This window comes from Lithobates pipiens, unplaced genomic scaffold (genome assembly GCF_037356315.1).
Source record: "Lithobates pipiens isolate NorthernLeopardFrog02 unplaced genomic scaffold, aLitPip1_a1.2 Scaffold_11, whole genome shotgun sequence".
In the NCBI taxonomy this organism is placed as follows: Eukaryota; Metazoa; Chordata; class Amphibia; order Anura; family Ranidae; genus Lithobates; species Lithobates pipiens.
In genome coordinates this window covers 26,840,230-26,855,195 of record NW_027507696.1, presented here as the reverse complement: position 1 = coordinate 26,855,195, position 14,966 = coordinate 26,840,230, and the positions used below count along the sequence as shown (strand labels likewise).

Genomic DNA, 14,966 nt, shown 5'->3' with positions numbered 1-14,966 from the left:
CTGGCTAATGCCATCAAAAACTTGCATGTTGCAGACATTTACTTTGTAGCTTACCTTTGTACTAAAATAAAATGTTGGCACAAATTTTTTAGTGTGTAAACCTATAATGTTATAGCTACTCATATTGACAATCCCCAACTACATATGCATTTTCAGATGCAGTACTGCATGGTGACCGTTACAAATAATGAGCCTGTTAGCCATGAACTGTGGACAACTGGTTCATTAGCCAAAATCTACTGTAGCTCAAGTTTAACTTCACTGCATTACACCTGGCTGACAATTTCCAAACTGCCGTAGGGTAAACCGAAGCCTCACTTGTGCTGCCGAAACATTAAGGTGAGAGATAAATAAATGCATATACACCAATAGTACTGGGGAATGTGAAAAGATCAGTGTGATTTGGCAACGTGTAACATTTTTAATTCAGTATATGCAATAAAGAGAAAACAAAAATCACATAGATTACTGATAATGTAGAGAAAATACAATGCCTAGGATAACTGTTAATGTTTTATACCTGTCATATGGTTGCTTTCCCAGCACCCGCTATCCCCACTTGTACAGTAAAAACCACCGTGGAGTTAACACTCACTCTGGACTCCATGTTGTATACTTTGCAGATTTGGAACTGGTCTCTATACAGCACAGAAATAAGGGAAAATGGAAATGGTCTTTTCCTCCCTTTTGAAATTAAACTGGTTCTGCTATGCATTTCATCATGTGACAGGGAAGAAAAAAAAAAAAAAAAAAGAAAGAAAAAGGAAGGAAGGAAGGAAGGAAGGAAGGAAGGAAGGTTCAAGCTGTGCTACAAGATGTGTGATAAAAAATACTTCTCGCAGTTGCTCATTTTATTTTGAAATGTATGTCACAGTGGACTTCAAAACAAGTTACAAGCTTAGCTTAGCATTTTATTAAATACACCTGACAGTGTTTCATAAAAAAACAAAACAAAAAAAACAAAAAAAACAAAAAAAAAAAAAAAAAACACAACTTACTAAAAATAGGCAGTAGAACTGGTGTGGAGTAAAAAAAAAAAAAAAAAAAAAAAAAAAGCGGTGAAGGGATAACATGTGAAGCGTTACCACTACACAGTTTGCACAATGCAAGACAGAATTAACACTGGAGAAATACTTTTAGCACATCATTTTGCATAATACAGAACTGCCCCACAGCCTACATCATGTCTTAATACCAACCCCCCCAAAAAAAAGCCATGTCTATTTGTATTAATGCATAGGCTTTCATGTAGAGATCTGAATGGGTGGTGACATGAACGCTGATCTTTAGAACAATCTACTGCCAATGGACATCCAATGTATGTGTTGATGCTTCAAAGGATAGTGAAATGTTATAGAGGCACACAGCAAGACTTCACAGTGCAATGTTTTGCTAGATCTTAGCACAAAAGTATAATTCACCCATAGTGCCTTCGACAGGGATGCTGGAAGCTAAAATAAGGGACAGACACCTACGGGAGGGAAGTTTTGATATACCAAACAGTGCCTTGTAGGTAAGGAATGAGTGCTTAATGAAACGCAATATTTTTTTTTTTAATCATAAGCATTCACGTGGCTCTTCCATTCTTTTGCCCTCGAATACCTACTGCTTTGAGTTTTTTTTATTTCCAAAAGCAAAGTTCCCAGCTTCAAACGGGTCAGTTGCAAAAAGTGGTTTATTCCTTTGTAAGGAAGAAGGAAACAAACGTTATTCCCAAAAATGCGCTCATTTTTTTTACTCCAATAAGGTGGTGTGAGATTGCAGGAATATCTGAGCTTTTCTGTAATCCGAAAGCGGGATTCTTTTTTTTTCTACAAATTTTACACTTGACAGATCCATTAGCTTGGCAGAAGTCCAGAATGTCACTTAGGAGGTCTTCACCAAGTCATAGACATAAATATGGAAATCGTCATCAAACTTAATGAAGTAAACTGAGGGTTTGGCTTCAACTTGATGAATTACCATGCCAGTCCTTTTTGATCCATCTTCTTTGGCGTATTCAACCTGTTTCCCTACCAGGCTGTCCACAACCTCTCCAGGCTCCCTCTCAGCTGGAGGAGAATCATCTATGGAATTATTAAAAAAGGAAACATTAGAAACCAAAAATTATATGATTGTGCATACAAGATAAAAATACTAATGCCCTTAATTTGAAAAAATTTTTTTTTAAAAAGGGGTAAAATATGGGAGCTACCATTGCTAGCCTAAGTATATAAACCCGTGTATATATAAAAAAAAAAAAAAAAAAAAAAAAAAAAAAGGAAATTTACAGATCAAAAATGCAAATCAAAATTACAGGGTGGGAGGCCAAACTTCTTGACAAGTATGCCAATCTTATTGTACTGAAGTCATTTGAACACCATGATGGCCAGGTAGTGGGCATTTTTTGCAGATAATATCAATGGCAGGCCCCAAAAGGGTAAAAAAAAAAAAAAACAAGCAACACCATCACATAAAAATAATAAACTTTCAACATATTTGAGCATTAAAACAGTTTTTCATTCAAACAGTTCCTACAGGTGAAGATCATATACTACATGTACAAATTCTATATAAAACGTTTAAATTAGAACCTCTTTCACAAAAAGAAATTAGAACCTCCTTAAAGCAGAAATCAATTTGGTCCTTTACAGCCAGGGAAGCGGCCATCTTTGCATCTTTTTGATATGCAGTTGGCATGGCACTGTATGTGATCAGCTATGACACCAACCATTTACAAAAAAAAGGCACCCAATTATCCAGGTTGGAAAAAGACACAGGTCCATTAAATTTGATGTACTGACAGTTCAGTTGAGAGTATTCTGTAACTGTGACACATGATAAATGGCATGCCTTAAAAGTAATTTTGTAAACAGTTGATCCTATATATAGAGATTGGGGGCAGTTATGCAAAAAGGCTACAAAAAAAAAAAAAGGGGGCAATACCAGCTGAAGAGGCAAAGGGTGTACTACACCGTACCCCATCAATCTCTATTGAGATTTTTGTTAGTATATAATTTTTATTTGCAGGCACCGTTGAAGACCTAATGTTTGCTGTTTCAAACATGTTGAAATGTCTTTCACATGTCTCTACTTTCATTACAGGCTTCCTGTTAGATTATTAGACGTTTAAAGTGGAACTACAGGCAAAGTAAAATGCATATGCTGCAGTCTAATCACTAACACCAACAGGTTTTATTACCTGTTGATTGGTTAGAAGAGCAGTTTATTTTATCCTTTCTCTAACAGTATGACAACACTGTTCTTTCTGAAATGAAATACCAAAGTAGTATTGTCACCCCGCAAGACCAGCAGTTAGACCCTTTACACTGAGGCGCTTGAAAACTGGCTATAAAAAACAGTGATTGCTTTTGAGTTAGCGGTGTGCTTTTTTGAGGGTCACACGACTCAAAAAACTGCTGCAAGAACCATTTGGAGGTGCGTTTGAAGCACTTTCCATTTCAATGCATCAAAAGATGCTGCTTTCAGGAGTTTTTGCCAGCGCATCGTCCCAGTGTGAAAGCATCCATTGAGATTTTCTGGCTTTTTTTTTTACGCAAAAGCGCTTAAAAAAAAAAAACACACAGTGTGAAAGGGGTCCAAGAGCAAGGATTTTTTGGGTGGGGGGGAATTTCCTATAAATAAAAAAAAAAAAAAGCAATCATTGTAAGCATCTCCGATTAGAATATGCTTGGTCCATCACCCCCAACCCAGCTTGGTCTGTTCTACAAAGTGTAAAAACATACTGGCAGGATCTACCAGATAATAGAACGTTTACAGAGAGTGCTAAAAAAAACTGCTGTGACGTTGCACAGCATCTTGAAGTGAGATTTTATATTTCTGTATAATCCATTTCTTGGAGCAATTGAGGGGCACAGAACTTCGGACTGTCAAGTTTTACTGCTGCCTATATGAATATCTGAAACTGGGAAACAAATTGTGAGCCAGCCCAGTACAACACCCTCCTATGCCCAGTATGACTCAGTTTTGTCACATAGTACCAGAAGGAAAATCATAGGCACAGAGTGGTAGGACTTGTGCCCCTTCAAACTTGCTGGATGCCAAAAACCTTAAGCAGTCTTTCTAATGTATATAGTGGCTGGGAGGTGAACTTTGGCCATTTGAACTACAGCTTGATTATAAAGGGAGATCTCCTTATAAACTGGAGAATGAGAGGAACAGAACAGTCCTAGTTGAGGTAAATGGCCAAAACTACTTCAGGAAGGAAATTTTCGGCCTCACCATCACCTTGTCCTGGTATAAGATCAGAAGGAGCCATTTACGGGATAAGGCATCGGCTGTACAAGATCCCAATAAAAGAATGAGCAGGCAGTGTTCTCTGGAATAAGATTGCAAGTACCAACGACCCCAAACATACAACAAATACCATCAAAAACCACACAGAGCACTGATCTTAGAGTGTCTGGGAATACATGGAGAGAGGATTTGAGGCAGCCTACATTCACAGAAGATCTGTGGTTCATTAATCAAGAGGTTTGGAACATCCTACCTGCCGAGTTCCTTCAAAAACAGTACACAAGCACTGTGGACCTAAAGGAATTGATGGTGTTTTGAAGGGAACAGGTGGTCTCAAATATTGATTTTATTTGTTTACTTCCCAATTTTGTTGATAAAAATAAACACTATTTCTGTACAGCATTTTTTTTCACACCTACCTAAACTTTTGCACAGAGATAGCTAGATATAACGATATCTATTGTATCCTATATCTCATTAAAGATCAAAAAAGATCACAATTTCAGAAAAAAAAAAAAAAAAAAATAAGCGCAAAGAGGCTTATACCAGAAAGATAGAACAAAATGTTTATCTCGTATGTTTGTCTACATAGGCACTGGTGAACGCAATGCTCTTCAATCACTGGCATCAAATCCCACAATCGCTGCGAAATCCTCAAACAAAAAGGGGGAACATTGTGATTATGAATAATCAAAAATATATTGATGTGTGAGAAAATTCACAAAAAAAGAAAAAAAAAAAAAAAAAGTGGTACTGTCGAGTATCAGTTTCCAGCTTTCAAAAAGAAGTTACCAATTGATCGATCATTCATACGCCAACAAAATAATATCCAAGAGCGATTGGGAATTCATAGATACAGATTTCCCACATACTCCCAACGTTCTACTCGTTGCCCAAAATCCATAAAAATCCATAAAAGTCTTCAACACCCGACAGGTAGACTATCATCTCAGGGAACGGTTCACTCACGGAGAACTTAAGTAGATTTGTCGAAGGATACCTTTATTCACACGTACTTAATCTGCCTAGCTACATACGGGATACAATACACCTGCTGCAGAATATAGATGGACTTAATGTCCCCCACTTGGCTCCATTAGTGACCATCAACGTTGAGGCATTATATAGCTAAATACCTCATGAGTAGGGTGTAGCGTGTATTAGCCGGAATCTCTCTCAGACCAGTAAGGACGATCGCACATTGAAATTTGTCAATGATGCACTGCATTTCATTTTATAATATAACTTTCATTCAATGGTTCCCACTTCCTCCAGGTGCAGGGCCTAGCAATGGGGACTTGCTGTGCCCCATTCTACACCAATCTGTACCTGGGGGAGTGGGCACGCATGATAAATATGTCCGAGTGTGTCTGTATTCCATGACTGTACACTGCTCTGGTACAGCTATATAGACTATTTTTTTTAGTCTGGAATGGTTTCCCTGAGCTACTTCACTCCTTTTTTCAGTCCATCAATGACAATGTTTTCAATTTGCACTTCACTATGAACTACGATAGTTACTCCATCACTTTCCTTGATGTCCAGATACACAAGGACAGTGATGGCCTCCTAACCAGTAGCCGTTTGCGCAAGCCCAATTGTATTCTACATGCTGACAGTTTCCATCCTAGATCTCGTCACTTCGATACCCTATAGTCAGGACCTGAGGATCAGGTGTAACTGTACTGATGATACCATTTTCAAAAAAAGATGCCCTAAAAACTAGACTCCTGGCACGCAAATATTCTTATACATGCTTAAAAAGGGCCTTCAAACGAGCATGTGTTGATACACGCCATGATCTTCTATTTAACAAAACCCCTATACCCAAAACCACTGGTCCAATTCGGATCATTATCCAGTTCTCTAATCAATAAAGAGATCAAAAAGATTGTGAACAAATATTGGCACATGCTCACCATGGACCCTATTGCTGGTGCTTTTGTCACCCCTACTCCAGCATTTACTTTTAGGAAAGCCCGTTCGATTAAAGACAACCTAGTGTCAAGTGAGTTCAAAGGCCCTTCAGGCAAAGATCTCTGTAAGAGATGGGGCACCTTCACATGTGGCGGTTGCAATTACTGTAGGTGTATGTATACCAAATACCATCTTGCCTAATCCAAAACACTACGCCAACTGTAAACAGAAGGCATGGTATATTTTCTTCTCTGTGATTGTTCCTGTTTTTATGTGGGTAAGACCAAGATGGAGTTTTGGCAAGGAGCTTATAGGCATATTCATGCCATGAAAACCTGTGATCCTGATCCCTCTCTAGGGCGACATGTCACAACAGTACATGGATGTGCCATCTCATGTGAGCGGACACCTGTCATCTTGCACGCCACCCACCCAGGGGGAATAGCATCCTGGGGATGCCCGTTCCCCCTTTTCTCACTGTGGGTGGCAGTGGAGTGTAAAGCCCCTTTACTGGTCCAACAATGTGGGTGTCCTGTTCCACCTCCAAATCTCATTCTCACTCCTTATGGGGGGTATATAAGGTCAGTCTTTGAGAAATCTGTTCATGCTGTGTCATACTCAGTGGGGATATCTGCCATATGTTGATTAGCCATCTTACCAAGCCAAGATATCAGGCAAGTACGTGTTCCTTATGTACCTTTATCGATCGTTGGAAGAGTAATGTGCTCATCCATTGTCTCTAGCTAGTATAGTTTATACACCAATATCTACTATCTTTATTTTGATCTTAGGCTTTCCATCTTAAGGCTCACATATTGATCCATTTAGGTGATCCCATTGGATGTCAAACCTTTAGGACAGTACGCCATAAGCATATTTTCTATACATTCATAGTTTACTGATATTGGTGTAAAGACACCCCTATTTGGGTAGCAGCCCCCCTCCTTCCTCCCTACCTTGAACCTCTTCAGTGCAGCATTCTAACTACTCCAAAGTGAGGTAGGGTGAGCTATTGGCATCCTTTTAAAATATATCGGGTCTTTCCTGACTAAACCTACATGTCCTGATTTTCATGTGATTATCTCTGTAAAAGTGAGTAGTTTTTTTTCCACTTTACTCATGTTTTTCATAGAAATATTCAGATTTGGGCTATCTGCACCCCTGGCACAGATGGTCGGGTTGTAGGTCGGGTCTCTGCCCTTTTATTTGGCTCCCTCTTTTGATCTCCATTGCTTTTTGGCCTTTCTTGCTCCCGCCATCTGGGTTACTGTTGGGGCCAGCGCAGCCAAGTTTTTCCCTTGTATGTTGTCTTCAACCCTCAAACTTTGTTTTCAAGATACCTGCTTCCACTGCAATTAAGTGCATGTCTGATTATATATATATACACACACACACACAGTGGGGACGGAAAGTATTCAAACCCACTTAAATTTTCACTCCGTTATATTGCAGCCATTTTCTAAAATCATTTAAGTTCATTTTTTCCTCATTAAATGTACACACAGCACCCCATATTGACAGAAAAACTGATTTTTGCAGATTAAAAAAGAAAAACTGAAACATCACATGGTCCTAAGTATTCAGACCCTTTGCTCAGTATTTAGTAGAAGCTCCCTTTTGATCAAATACAGCCACGAGTCTTTTTGGGAAAGACGCAACAAGTTTTTTGCACCTGGATTTGAGGATACTCTGCCATTCCTCCTTACAGATCCTCTCCAGTTCTGTCAGGTTGGATGGTAAACTTTGGTGGACAGCCATTTTTAGGTCTCTGCAGAGATGCTCAATTGGGTTTAAGTCAGGGCTCTGGCTGGGACATTCAAGAACAGTCACGGAGTTGTTGTGAAGCCACTCCATTATTTTAGGTGTGCACTTAAGGTCATTGTCTTATTGGAAGGTAAACCTTCAGCCCAGTCTGAGGTCCTGAGCACTCTGGAGAAGGTTTTTATCCAGGATATCCCTGTACCCGCAGATGAAAAACATCCCCCCAGCATGATGCTGCCACCACCATGCCTAACTGTTGGGATTGTATTGGACAGGTGATGAGCAGTGCCAGGTTTTCTCCACACACACCACTTAGAATTAAGGCCAAAAAAAGTTCCATCTTGGTCTCAGACCAAAGAATCTTATTTCTCACCATCCTGGGGTGTTTTTTTTTTTTTGGCAAACTCCATGCAGGCTTTCATGCGTCTTGCACTGAGGAGAGGCTTCTGTCAGGCCACTCTGCCATAAAGCCCCGACTGGTGGAGGGATGCAGTGATGGTACACCTACAACTTTCTCCCATCTCCCGACTGCATTTCCGGAGCCAAGCCACAGTGATCTTTGAGTTCTACTTTACCTCTCTCACCAAGGCTCCCCCCCCCCCCCACCCCCGATCACGCAGTTTGGCCAGACGGCCAGCTCTAGGAAGGGTTCTGGTTGTCCCAAATGTCTTCCATTTAAGGATTATGGAGGCCACTGTGCTCTTAGGAACCTTAAGCGGAGCAGAAATTTTTGTAACCTTGGCCAGATCTGTGCCTTGCCACAATTCTGTCTGAGCTCTTCAGGCAGCTCTTTTTGACCTCATGATTCTCATCTCTGACATGCTCTGTGAACTCTTATATAGACAGGTGTGTGGCATTCCTAATCAAGTCCAATCAGTATAATCAAACACAGCTGGACTAAAATGAAGGTGTAGAACCATCTCAAGGATGATCAGAAGAAATAGACAGCACCTGAGTTAAATATACAAGTGTCACAGCAAAGGGTCTGAATACTTGGGACCATGTGATGTTTTTCTTTTTTAATAAATCTGCAAAAATGTCAACAATTCTGTGTTTTTCTGTCAATATGGGGTGCTGGTTGTACATTAATGAGGAAAAAAATTCACTTAAATTATTTTAGCAAATGGCTGCAATATAACAGTGTGAAAAATTTAAGGGGGTATACGTAATATATATACACACACACACACACAGGATAGAGAAAAATTAGAATGTTGCAAAAGTTAATTTCATTAATTCAACTTAAAAAGGTGAAACCAACATACTTCATGCCTTAATTTGTCATAATTGTGAGGAATATGGCTTACAGCTCATGAAAATCCCAAATCCACAATCTCAGACAATTAGAATATTGTGAAAATGTGCAATATTCTAGGCTCAAAGTGTCCCACTCTAATCAACGAATTAAGCCATAACACCTGCAAAGGGTTCCAGAGCCTTTAAATGGTCTCAGTCTGGTTCAGTAGGAATCACAATCATGGGAAAGACTGCTGACCTGACCATTGTGCAGAAAGCCTTCATTGACACCCTCCAAAAAGGAGGGAAAGCCTCAAAAGGTAATTGCAAAAGAAGTTGGATGTTCCCAAAGTGCTGTATCAAAGTACATTAATAGAAAGTTATGTGGAAGGGAAAAATGTGGAAGAAAAACGTGCACAGGCAGCAGGGATGACCGCAGCCTGGAGAGGATTGTCACGAAAAGGCCATTCAAAAGCGTTGGGGACTTTCACAAGGAGTGGGCTGAGGCTGTAGTCAGTGCATCAAGAGCCAACACACACAGATTGATCATGGACATGGGCTTCAAATGTCATATTCCTCTTGTCAAGCCACTCCTGAACAACAAACGTCAGAAGCGTCTCTGCATCTCATTTGGAAACCAAGGACCCAGAGTATGGAGGAAGAATAGAAAGGCACACACTGCAAGATGCTTGAAGTCCAGTGTGGCGTTTCCACTGTGTTGATTTGGGGAGCCATGTCATCTGCTGGTGTTGGTCCACTGTGCTTCATTAAGTCCAGGGTCAACGCAACCCTCTACCAGGAGATTTTGGAGCACTTCATGCTTCCTTCCGCAGATGAGCTCTATGGGCATGTGGACTTCATTTCCCAGCAGACTTGGCACCTGCCCACACTGCCAAAAGCACCATAACCTGGTTCAATGATTATGGGATTACTGTGCTTGATTGGCCAGCAAACACTCCTGACCTGAACCCCATAGAGAGTCTATGGGGCATTGCCAAGAGAAAGACGAGACACATGAGACCGAACAATGCAGAAGAGCTGAAGCTGCTATTGAAGCATCCTGGTCTACCTTAACACCTCAGCAGTGCCACAGGCTGATAGTTTTCCACGCCGCATTGAGGCAGTAATATAATATTCAGAGGTCAGATATTGTTTTAGATACAATCCTTGTTTTATTGATTGTATGTAATAATCAAATTTTCTGAGATTGTGGATTTGGTGTTTTTAGGAGCTGCAAGCCATAATCACAATTATGACAAATCATGGCTTAAACGATCTTGCATGCAATGAGTCCATCTCATTAGTTTCACCTTTTAAGTTCTGCACGATATTCTAATTTCTCGAGTATTATATACACATATTAAAAATGATTCTCTCCCTCTCTCCCTCTCCATACATACATACATATATACACATACATATATACATATACACACACACGGTTTTCTATGATTTCATGTGGCTATACACCATTAAACTTGTGATACAAATTTTCTATGCATCAATTTTTTTAGAATTTGTATCATTAAACTTATATTTTTACATTTATTGTCTACATACACAATTTTTTGAGTCGTTGCCTTTTAAAGTCCCGTTAGAGGGTCCTGTTTTGTTGTTTCTATGTCTACATAGATAGGAAACCTAGCTAACAAATAAATTTGCATATACAAAAGTTACACCTCTCTTTATAGTACAATACAGCAGAAAGTAGATCTGTCCGCCATAACAGAAAAAGTTTGAAAGCATTAACTGGGGAGATGATATACAAAAGCCCAATTTGAATCCCATGGAAATAACTTGAATAGGGCATTAGAACCCCTAAGACGAGAAGATCAATATCTGCCCACCCTGAGCAGTGGGGGTGCCCTGTCACCAGAAAGGAGCCATAGAAAACCTTGCCTGCTTTGAAGGTCCCTGTATTCTCACGGAAGTATGTTTATCTTCTATTTGGAACCAAAAAAAAACACGGAAGAAAAATCACCCCTTCTAACCTCAGGAGTAGATGTCCTACTGGTAAAGTCTTTTTCTGGGGAAGAAGAGTATTCTTATCCAATCTTTAGTACCTTTTCTGGGTGATTACATCAAACAGGAATTTGTCCTCAAAGCATAAAAACACAATGCGTTACTTGCATAGCAGCTCAGTAGGCCAGCATTTAAGTCAAAGGTTTTGTGCATGTGTATAGAGAGGAGACTTGCCTTTGGGATCTAATGAAATTTATCCACCAAGCTTTGTATGTAGTAGTGTAGGGTCATCGGTAAAAGTTGAACTATGAGCTGAAACAGTCCTTAGGATTGAACTAGGGGTTCAGGTCATGCTTTTAGTACAGACAGCAATCGACAAAAACATCTACAGCTTGCATGGCAGGGCCTGCCAAAGAAAAGAGCCAGTTTTATAGGGTGCCCTTGCGATTGTCCTTCACAAAGAGCGAGAGATCGAGCACACGAGAGAGAGCAAGCTTTTAAGCTGCTGTGAACCCAGGCTGTGAACCCAGGCAGCGCTGAGAAAATAGATATACTGTATCAACTGAGGAGCCAGGAGTGTTTGCCAGTTGGAAAGCTTGCTCAGAAGAGCCAGGGTGTACAAACTGCAGTAACTCAAATGAGTCACTTATCTGTACTAGATTGCACAAGAGGAGGTTCTGCAGGCACAGTATTAACAGACACAGCCTCTCAGCCACAACCACTGGATGTGCCTACAAGCAGGATCAAATGTTTGGCAACAGGATGTAAATTTGGTTTGGGTACAGCGTCGCAGAGCTGTATCGCAAAAAATGGTCTGTCATTAAGGGGTCAAATCCTTCTGGTCCTTAAGTGTTTAATCGAACAGATTCTGGGTATAATCTTCCATGGCTCTGTCAAGGATTCAACAGATACGGAAGTGGCAGCAGTAATATTGATATAATCATCTGCAATAGAAAGAGAAAAAGTAGCTAAAAGAAGAAAGGAAGGTTCTCTCAGAGATAAGAGGTCCATCACTTAGGTATACTAGAAAAAAAACCAAAAAAAAAAAACCCACCAAGGCTAGCTGGGAGTTGGAGGCGTTATATTTGGGGGGGCGCAAAAGCCCCCTTTGTCAGTGTCTAATCCAATGAAGTTAGCTGCATATAACTCAATAGTAAAAAGATTAGAAATCCTGTGTTCCATACTGTACAAGAAATGTATGGTCGTTTTCTGCAATACAAAAGAACCTAAAGAGCTAGAATAATAAAAATATTTCAGTGCAGACCTGAAGGCTGTGTCATGTAATTGGGGGGGGGGGGGGGGGGGAGGGAAGGATTCATTAACTATACGATTTTACACAAAATTACTTAAAATGGGTTGCAAACCTTCGTGTTTTTTCACCTTAATGAATCCTATGCATTAAGGTGAAAAAACACCTGTCAGTGACCAGCCCCACAGTTTTACTTACCTGAACCCTTGAACTTGACCCGACGGGGACACGCTGACCCTCTGCCTGGCAACCATTGCCCCCGCTGCTGTCAATCAAATCCAATGAAGTGGCCACCGGGGCCCGAGTCCTGAATTCGGCCTTTATGTACGCTGAATGCTGGACCCGGGAGCGCACCAGCAAGGTAACCTCCTCGGGATAGCGATTTTCCGAGGGTGTTATCAGATGTGGGGAGGAGCCGCGAGAGCCGCCGGGGGACCCCAGAAGAACAGGTTTGGGGCTGCTCTGTGCAAAACAAGCTGCACAGTGGAGGTATGTTTGTAATTTTATTTTATTTTTTATTTTTACCTTTCCAATCACTTTTTAATTACAAAGCATATATTCAGTAATAGAAGACTTAACCAAATCACTCATGGCTCCTCTAGTAAACAACTCACAAAACGTGAAAGCCCAAAACATATTGCTTCCTGTAAAAAGAATGCAAAGGCAATAGTCATGAGGTCCGACTGGCTTTCCAGAAAATCATTACTTACTAGAGTCTGGCATGATACGAAGATCTCCTTCTTTATAATCATCTAAAAGCTGATACATGTACAAGACAGGGTCCTTTTCATATGTTATATAAAACCACGTATTCATGATTGGCGCTCTTGCTAAAACCATCCCTCGCCATTCATCTTTAGAGCCATCTTCTGTTTCAAACATGTGTTCCACAGCTTTACCAATCATTGTGTCGGCCAAATGGGCATCGCTAATTCGGGATGAAGCTAAAAGAGAAGTATGAACACAATTTAACATTTTACAATCAGATGTGTGTCCTCAAATATCTTTTTCCACAGCCATATTATTACTTGGTTATGTGTGTTACAATTAAGAGTTTCAGTTACTGGGGAAGTCATCAACTTTAACCACTTGCTTACTGGGCACTTAAACCCCCCTCAGTCCCAGACCAATTTTCAGCTTTCAGCGCTGATGCACTTTGAATGACAATTGCGCGGGCATACAACACTGTACCCAAATGAAATTTTTATCATTTTTTTCCCACAAATAGAGCTTTCTTTTGGTGGTATTTAGTTACAGCTCTGAGTTTTATTTTTTGCTAAACAAACAAAAAAAGATGCAAAAAATAAATAAATAAATAAATAAATCATGTTTTAATAGTTTGTTATAAAATTTTGCAAACGGGTCATTTTTCTCCTTCATTGAAGTGCGCTGATAAGGCGGCACTGATAGGCTGCATTGGTGGGCACTGATGGGCTGCATTGGTGGGCACTGATAGGCTGCACTGGTGGGCACTGATAGGCATAGTTAAGGCGGCACTAATAGGCACAGATAAGGCGGCACCGATGGGCACAGATAAGGCGGCACTGATGGGCACAGATAAGATGGCACGGATGGGTGGCACGGATGGGCACTGATAGGTACCACAGATAGATGGGCACTGATGGGCACTGATAGGTGGCTCTGATAGGTGGCACTGCTGGGCACTGATGGGCGGCACTGCTGGGCACTGATGGGCGGCACTGGGGTGCAGCACCTTTGAGGCAGATTGGGTGGCACTGTGGGTGGCACTGTGGGGTGGCACTGTGGGCATTATGGGCACAGACAGGGGGCACTTACTTTTACTTTGTTATATTTCAGGATGGCACTGCGGGAGGCAGGTGGGCACTGGCAGGTGGCATGTGGTGCCTTTCATTGCTGGCCGTGATCGGGACTGATGTCCCGATCACGGCCGCCGGTGATCGGCTTTTTTTTTTTCTCCTCGCGCTGTCAGCGCGAGGAGGAATAATAGCCGATTACCGGCTCCGTTCTATCACATGATCAGCTGTCATTGGCTGACAGCTGATCACGTGATAAGGGGTCGGGATCGACCCCTTACACGGATCGGTGATCAGGCGAGTCTCACGGACTCGCCGATCACAGAGCGCGCCGCGCGCGCCCCTCAGGGGGCGCGCAGGCCGCTCGTAACCAGGACGACGTCAATAGACGTAGTCCCGGAAATCTAGGTCCGCGCTAATGCCGTCATTCGGCAATAGCGCGGTACCCAAGTGGTTAAAATGTAGCAATAACTGCCATTTTTGGCCCTCAAGTCTACTTAACCGATTTATGCTCTTAAGATGTACACGTACATTTTCAGGTTGAAGTGGTTATACCAGACTGAAGCTGGAAGCAATGTGGATTTTGTGACTTTCGATTGTTTACAAGCTGTTATTGCTATGTAAAGCATCTCATTAAGCCTGCTTTTACACTGAGTTTTTGAAGCGCTTTTGCGTAAAGAAAAAAGAAAAAAAAAAGCCTGAAAAGCTTAAGAAAAATGCTTCCTTTTAAATTCTATGTATGCGGGACAGTGTGCTTCGGTTACGGTGTAAATAAAAATCCTGTTTGCCGCATTTTAGGAGCATGTTTGGTCAGTTAAAAACTGCACCAG

The 14,966-nt window shown here is 41.1% G+C and overlaps 1 protein-coding gene across 4 annotated transcripts in view; it reads right to left on the bottom strand.

Moving 5' to 3' along the window:
• Window positions 1-1,657: 1,657 nt before the first annotated feature.
• Window positions 1,658-14,966, bottom strand: part of SPIN1 (spindlin 1) — a 121,552-nt gene continuing 108,243 nt past the window's right edge. For all 4 annotated transcript variants that reach the window (XM_077470073.1, XM_077470097.1, XM_077470089.1 and 1 more), the window contains 2 exons: window positions 13,072-13,305; window positions 1,658-2,066 (listed from right to left, as the gene is read on the bottom strand). In XM_077470073.1, the coding sequence (XP_077326199.1) occupies window positions 1,867-2,066; window positions 13,072-13,305 (434 nt within the window). In that variant the 3' untranslated portion in view covers window positions 1,658-1,866. The remainder of the gene's footprint in view (window positions 2,067-13,071; window positions 13,306-14,966) is intronic.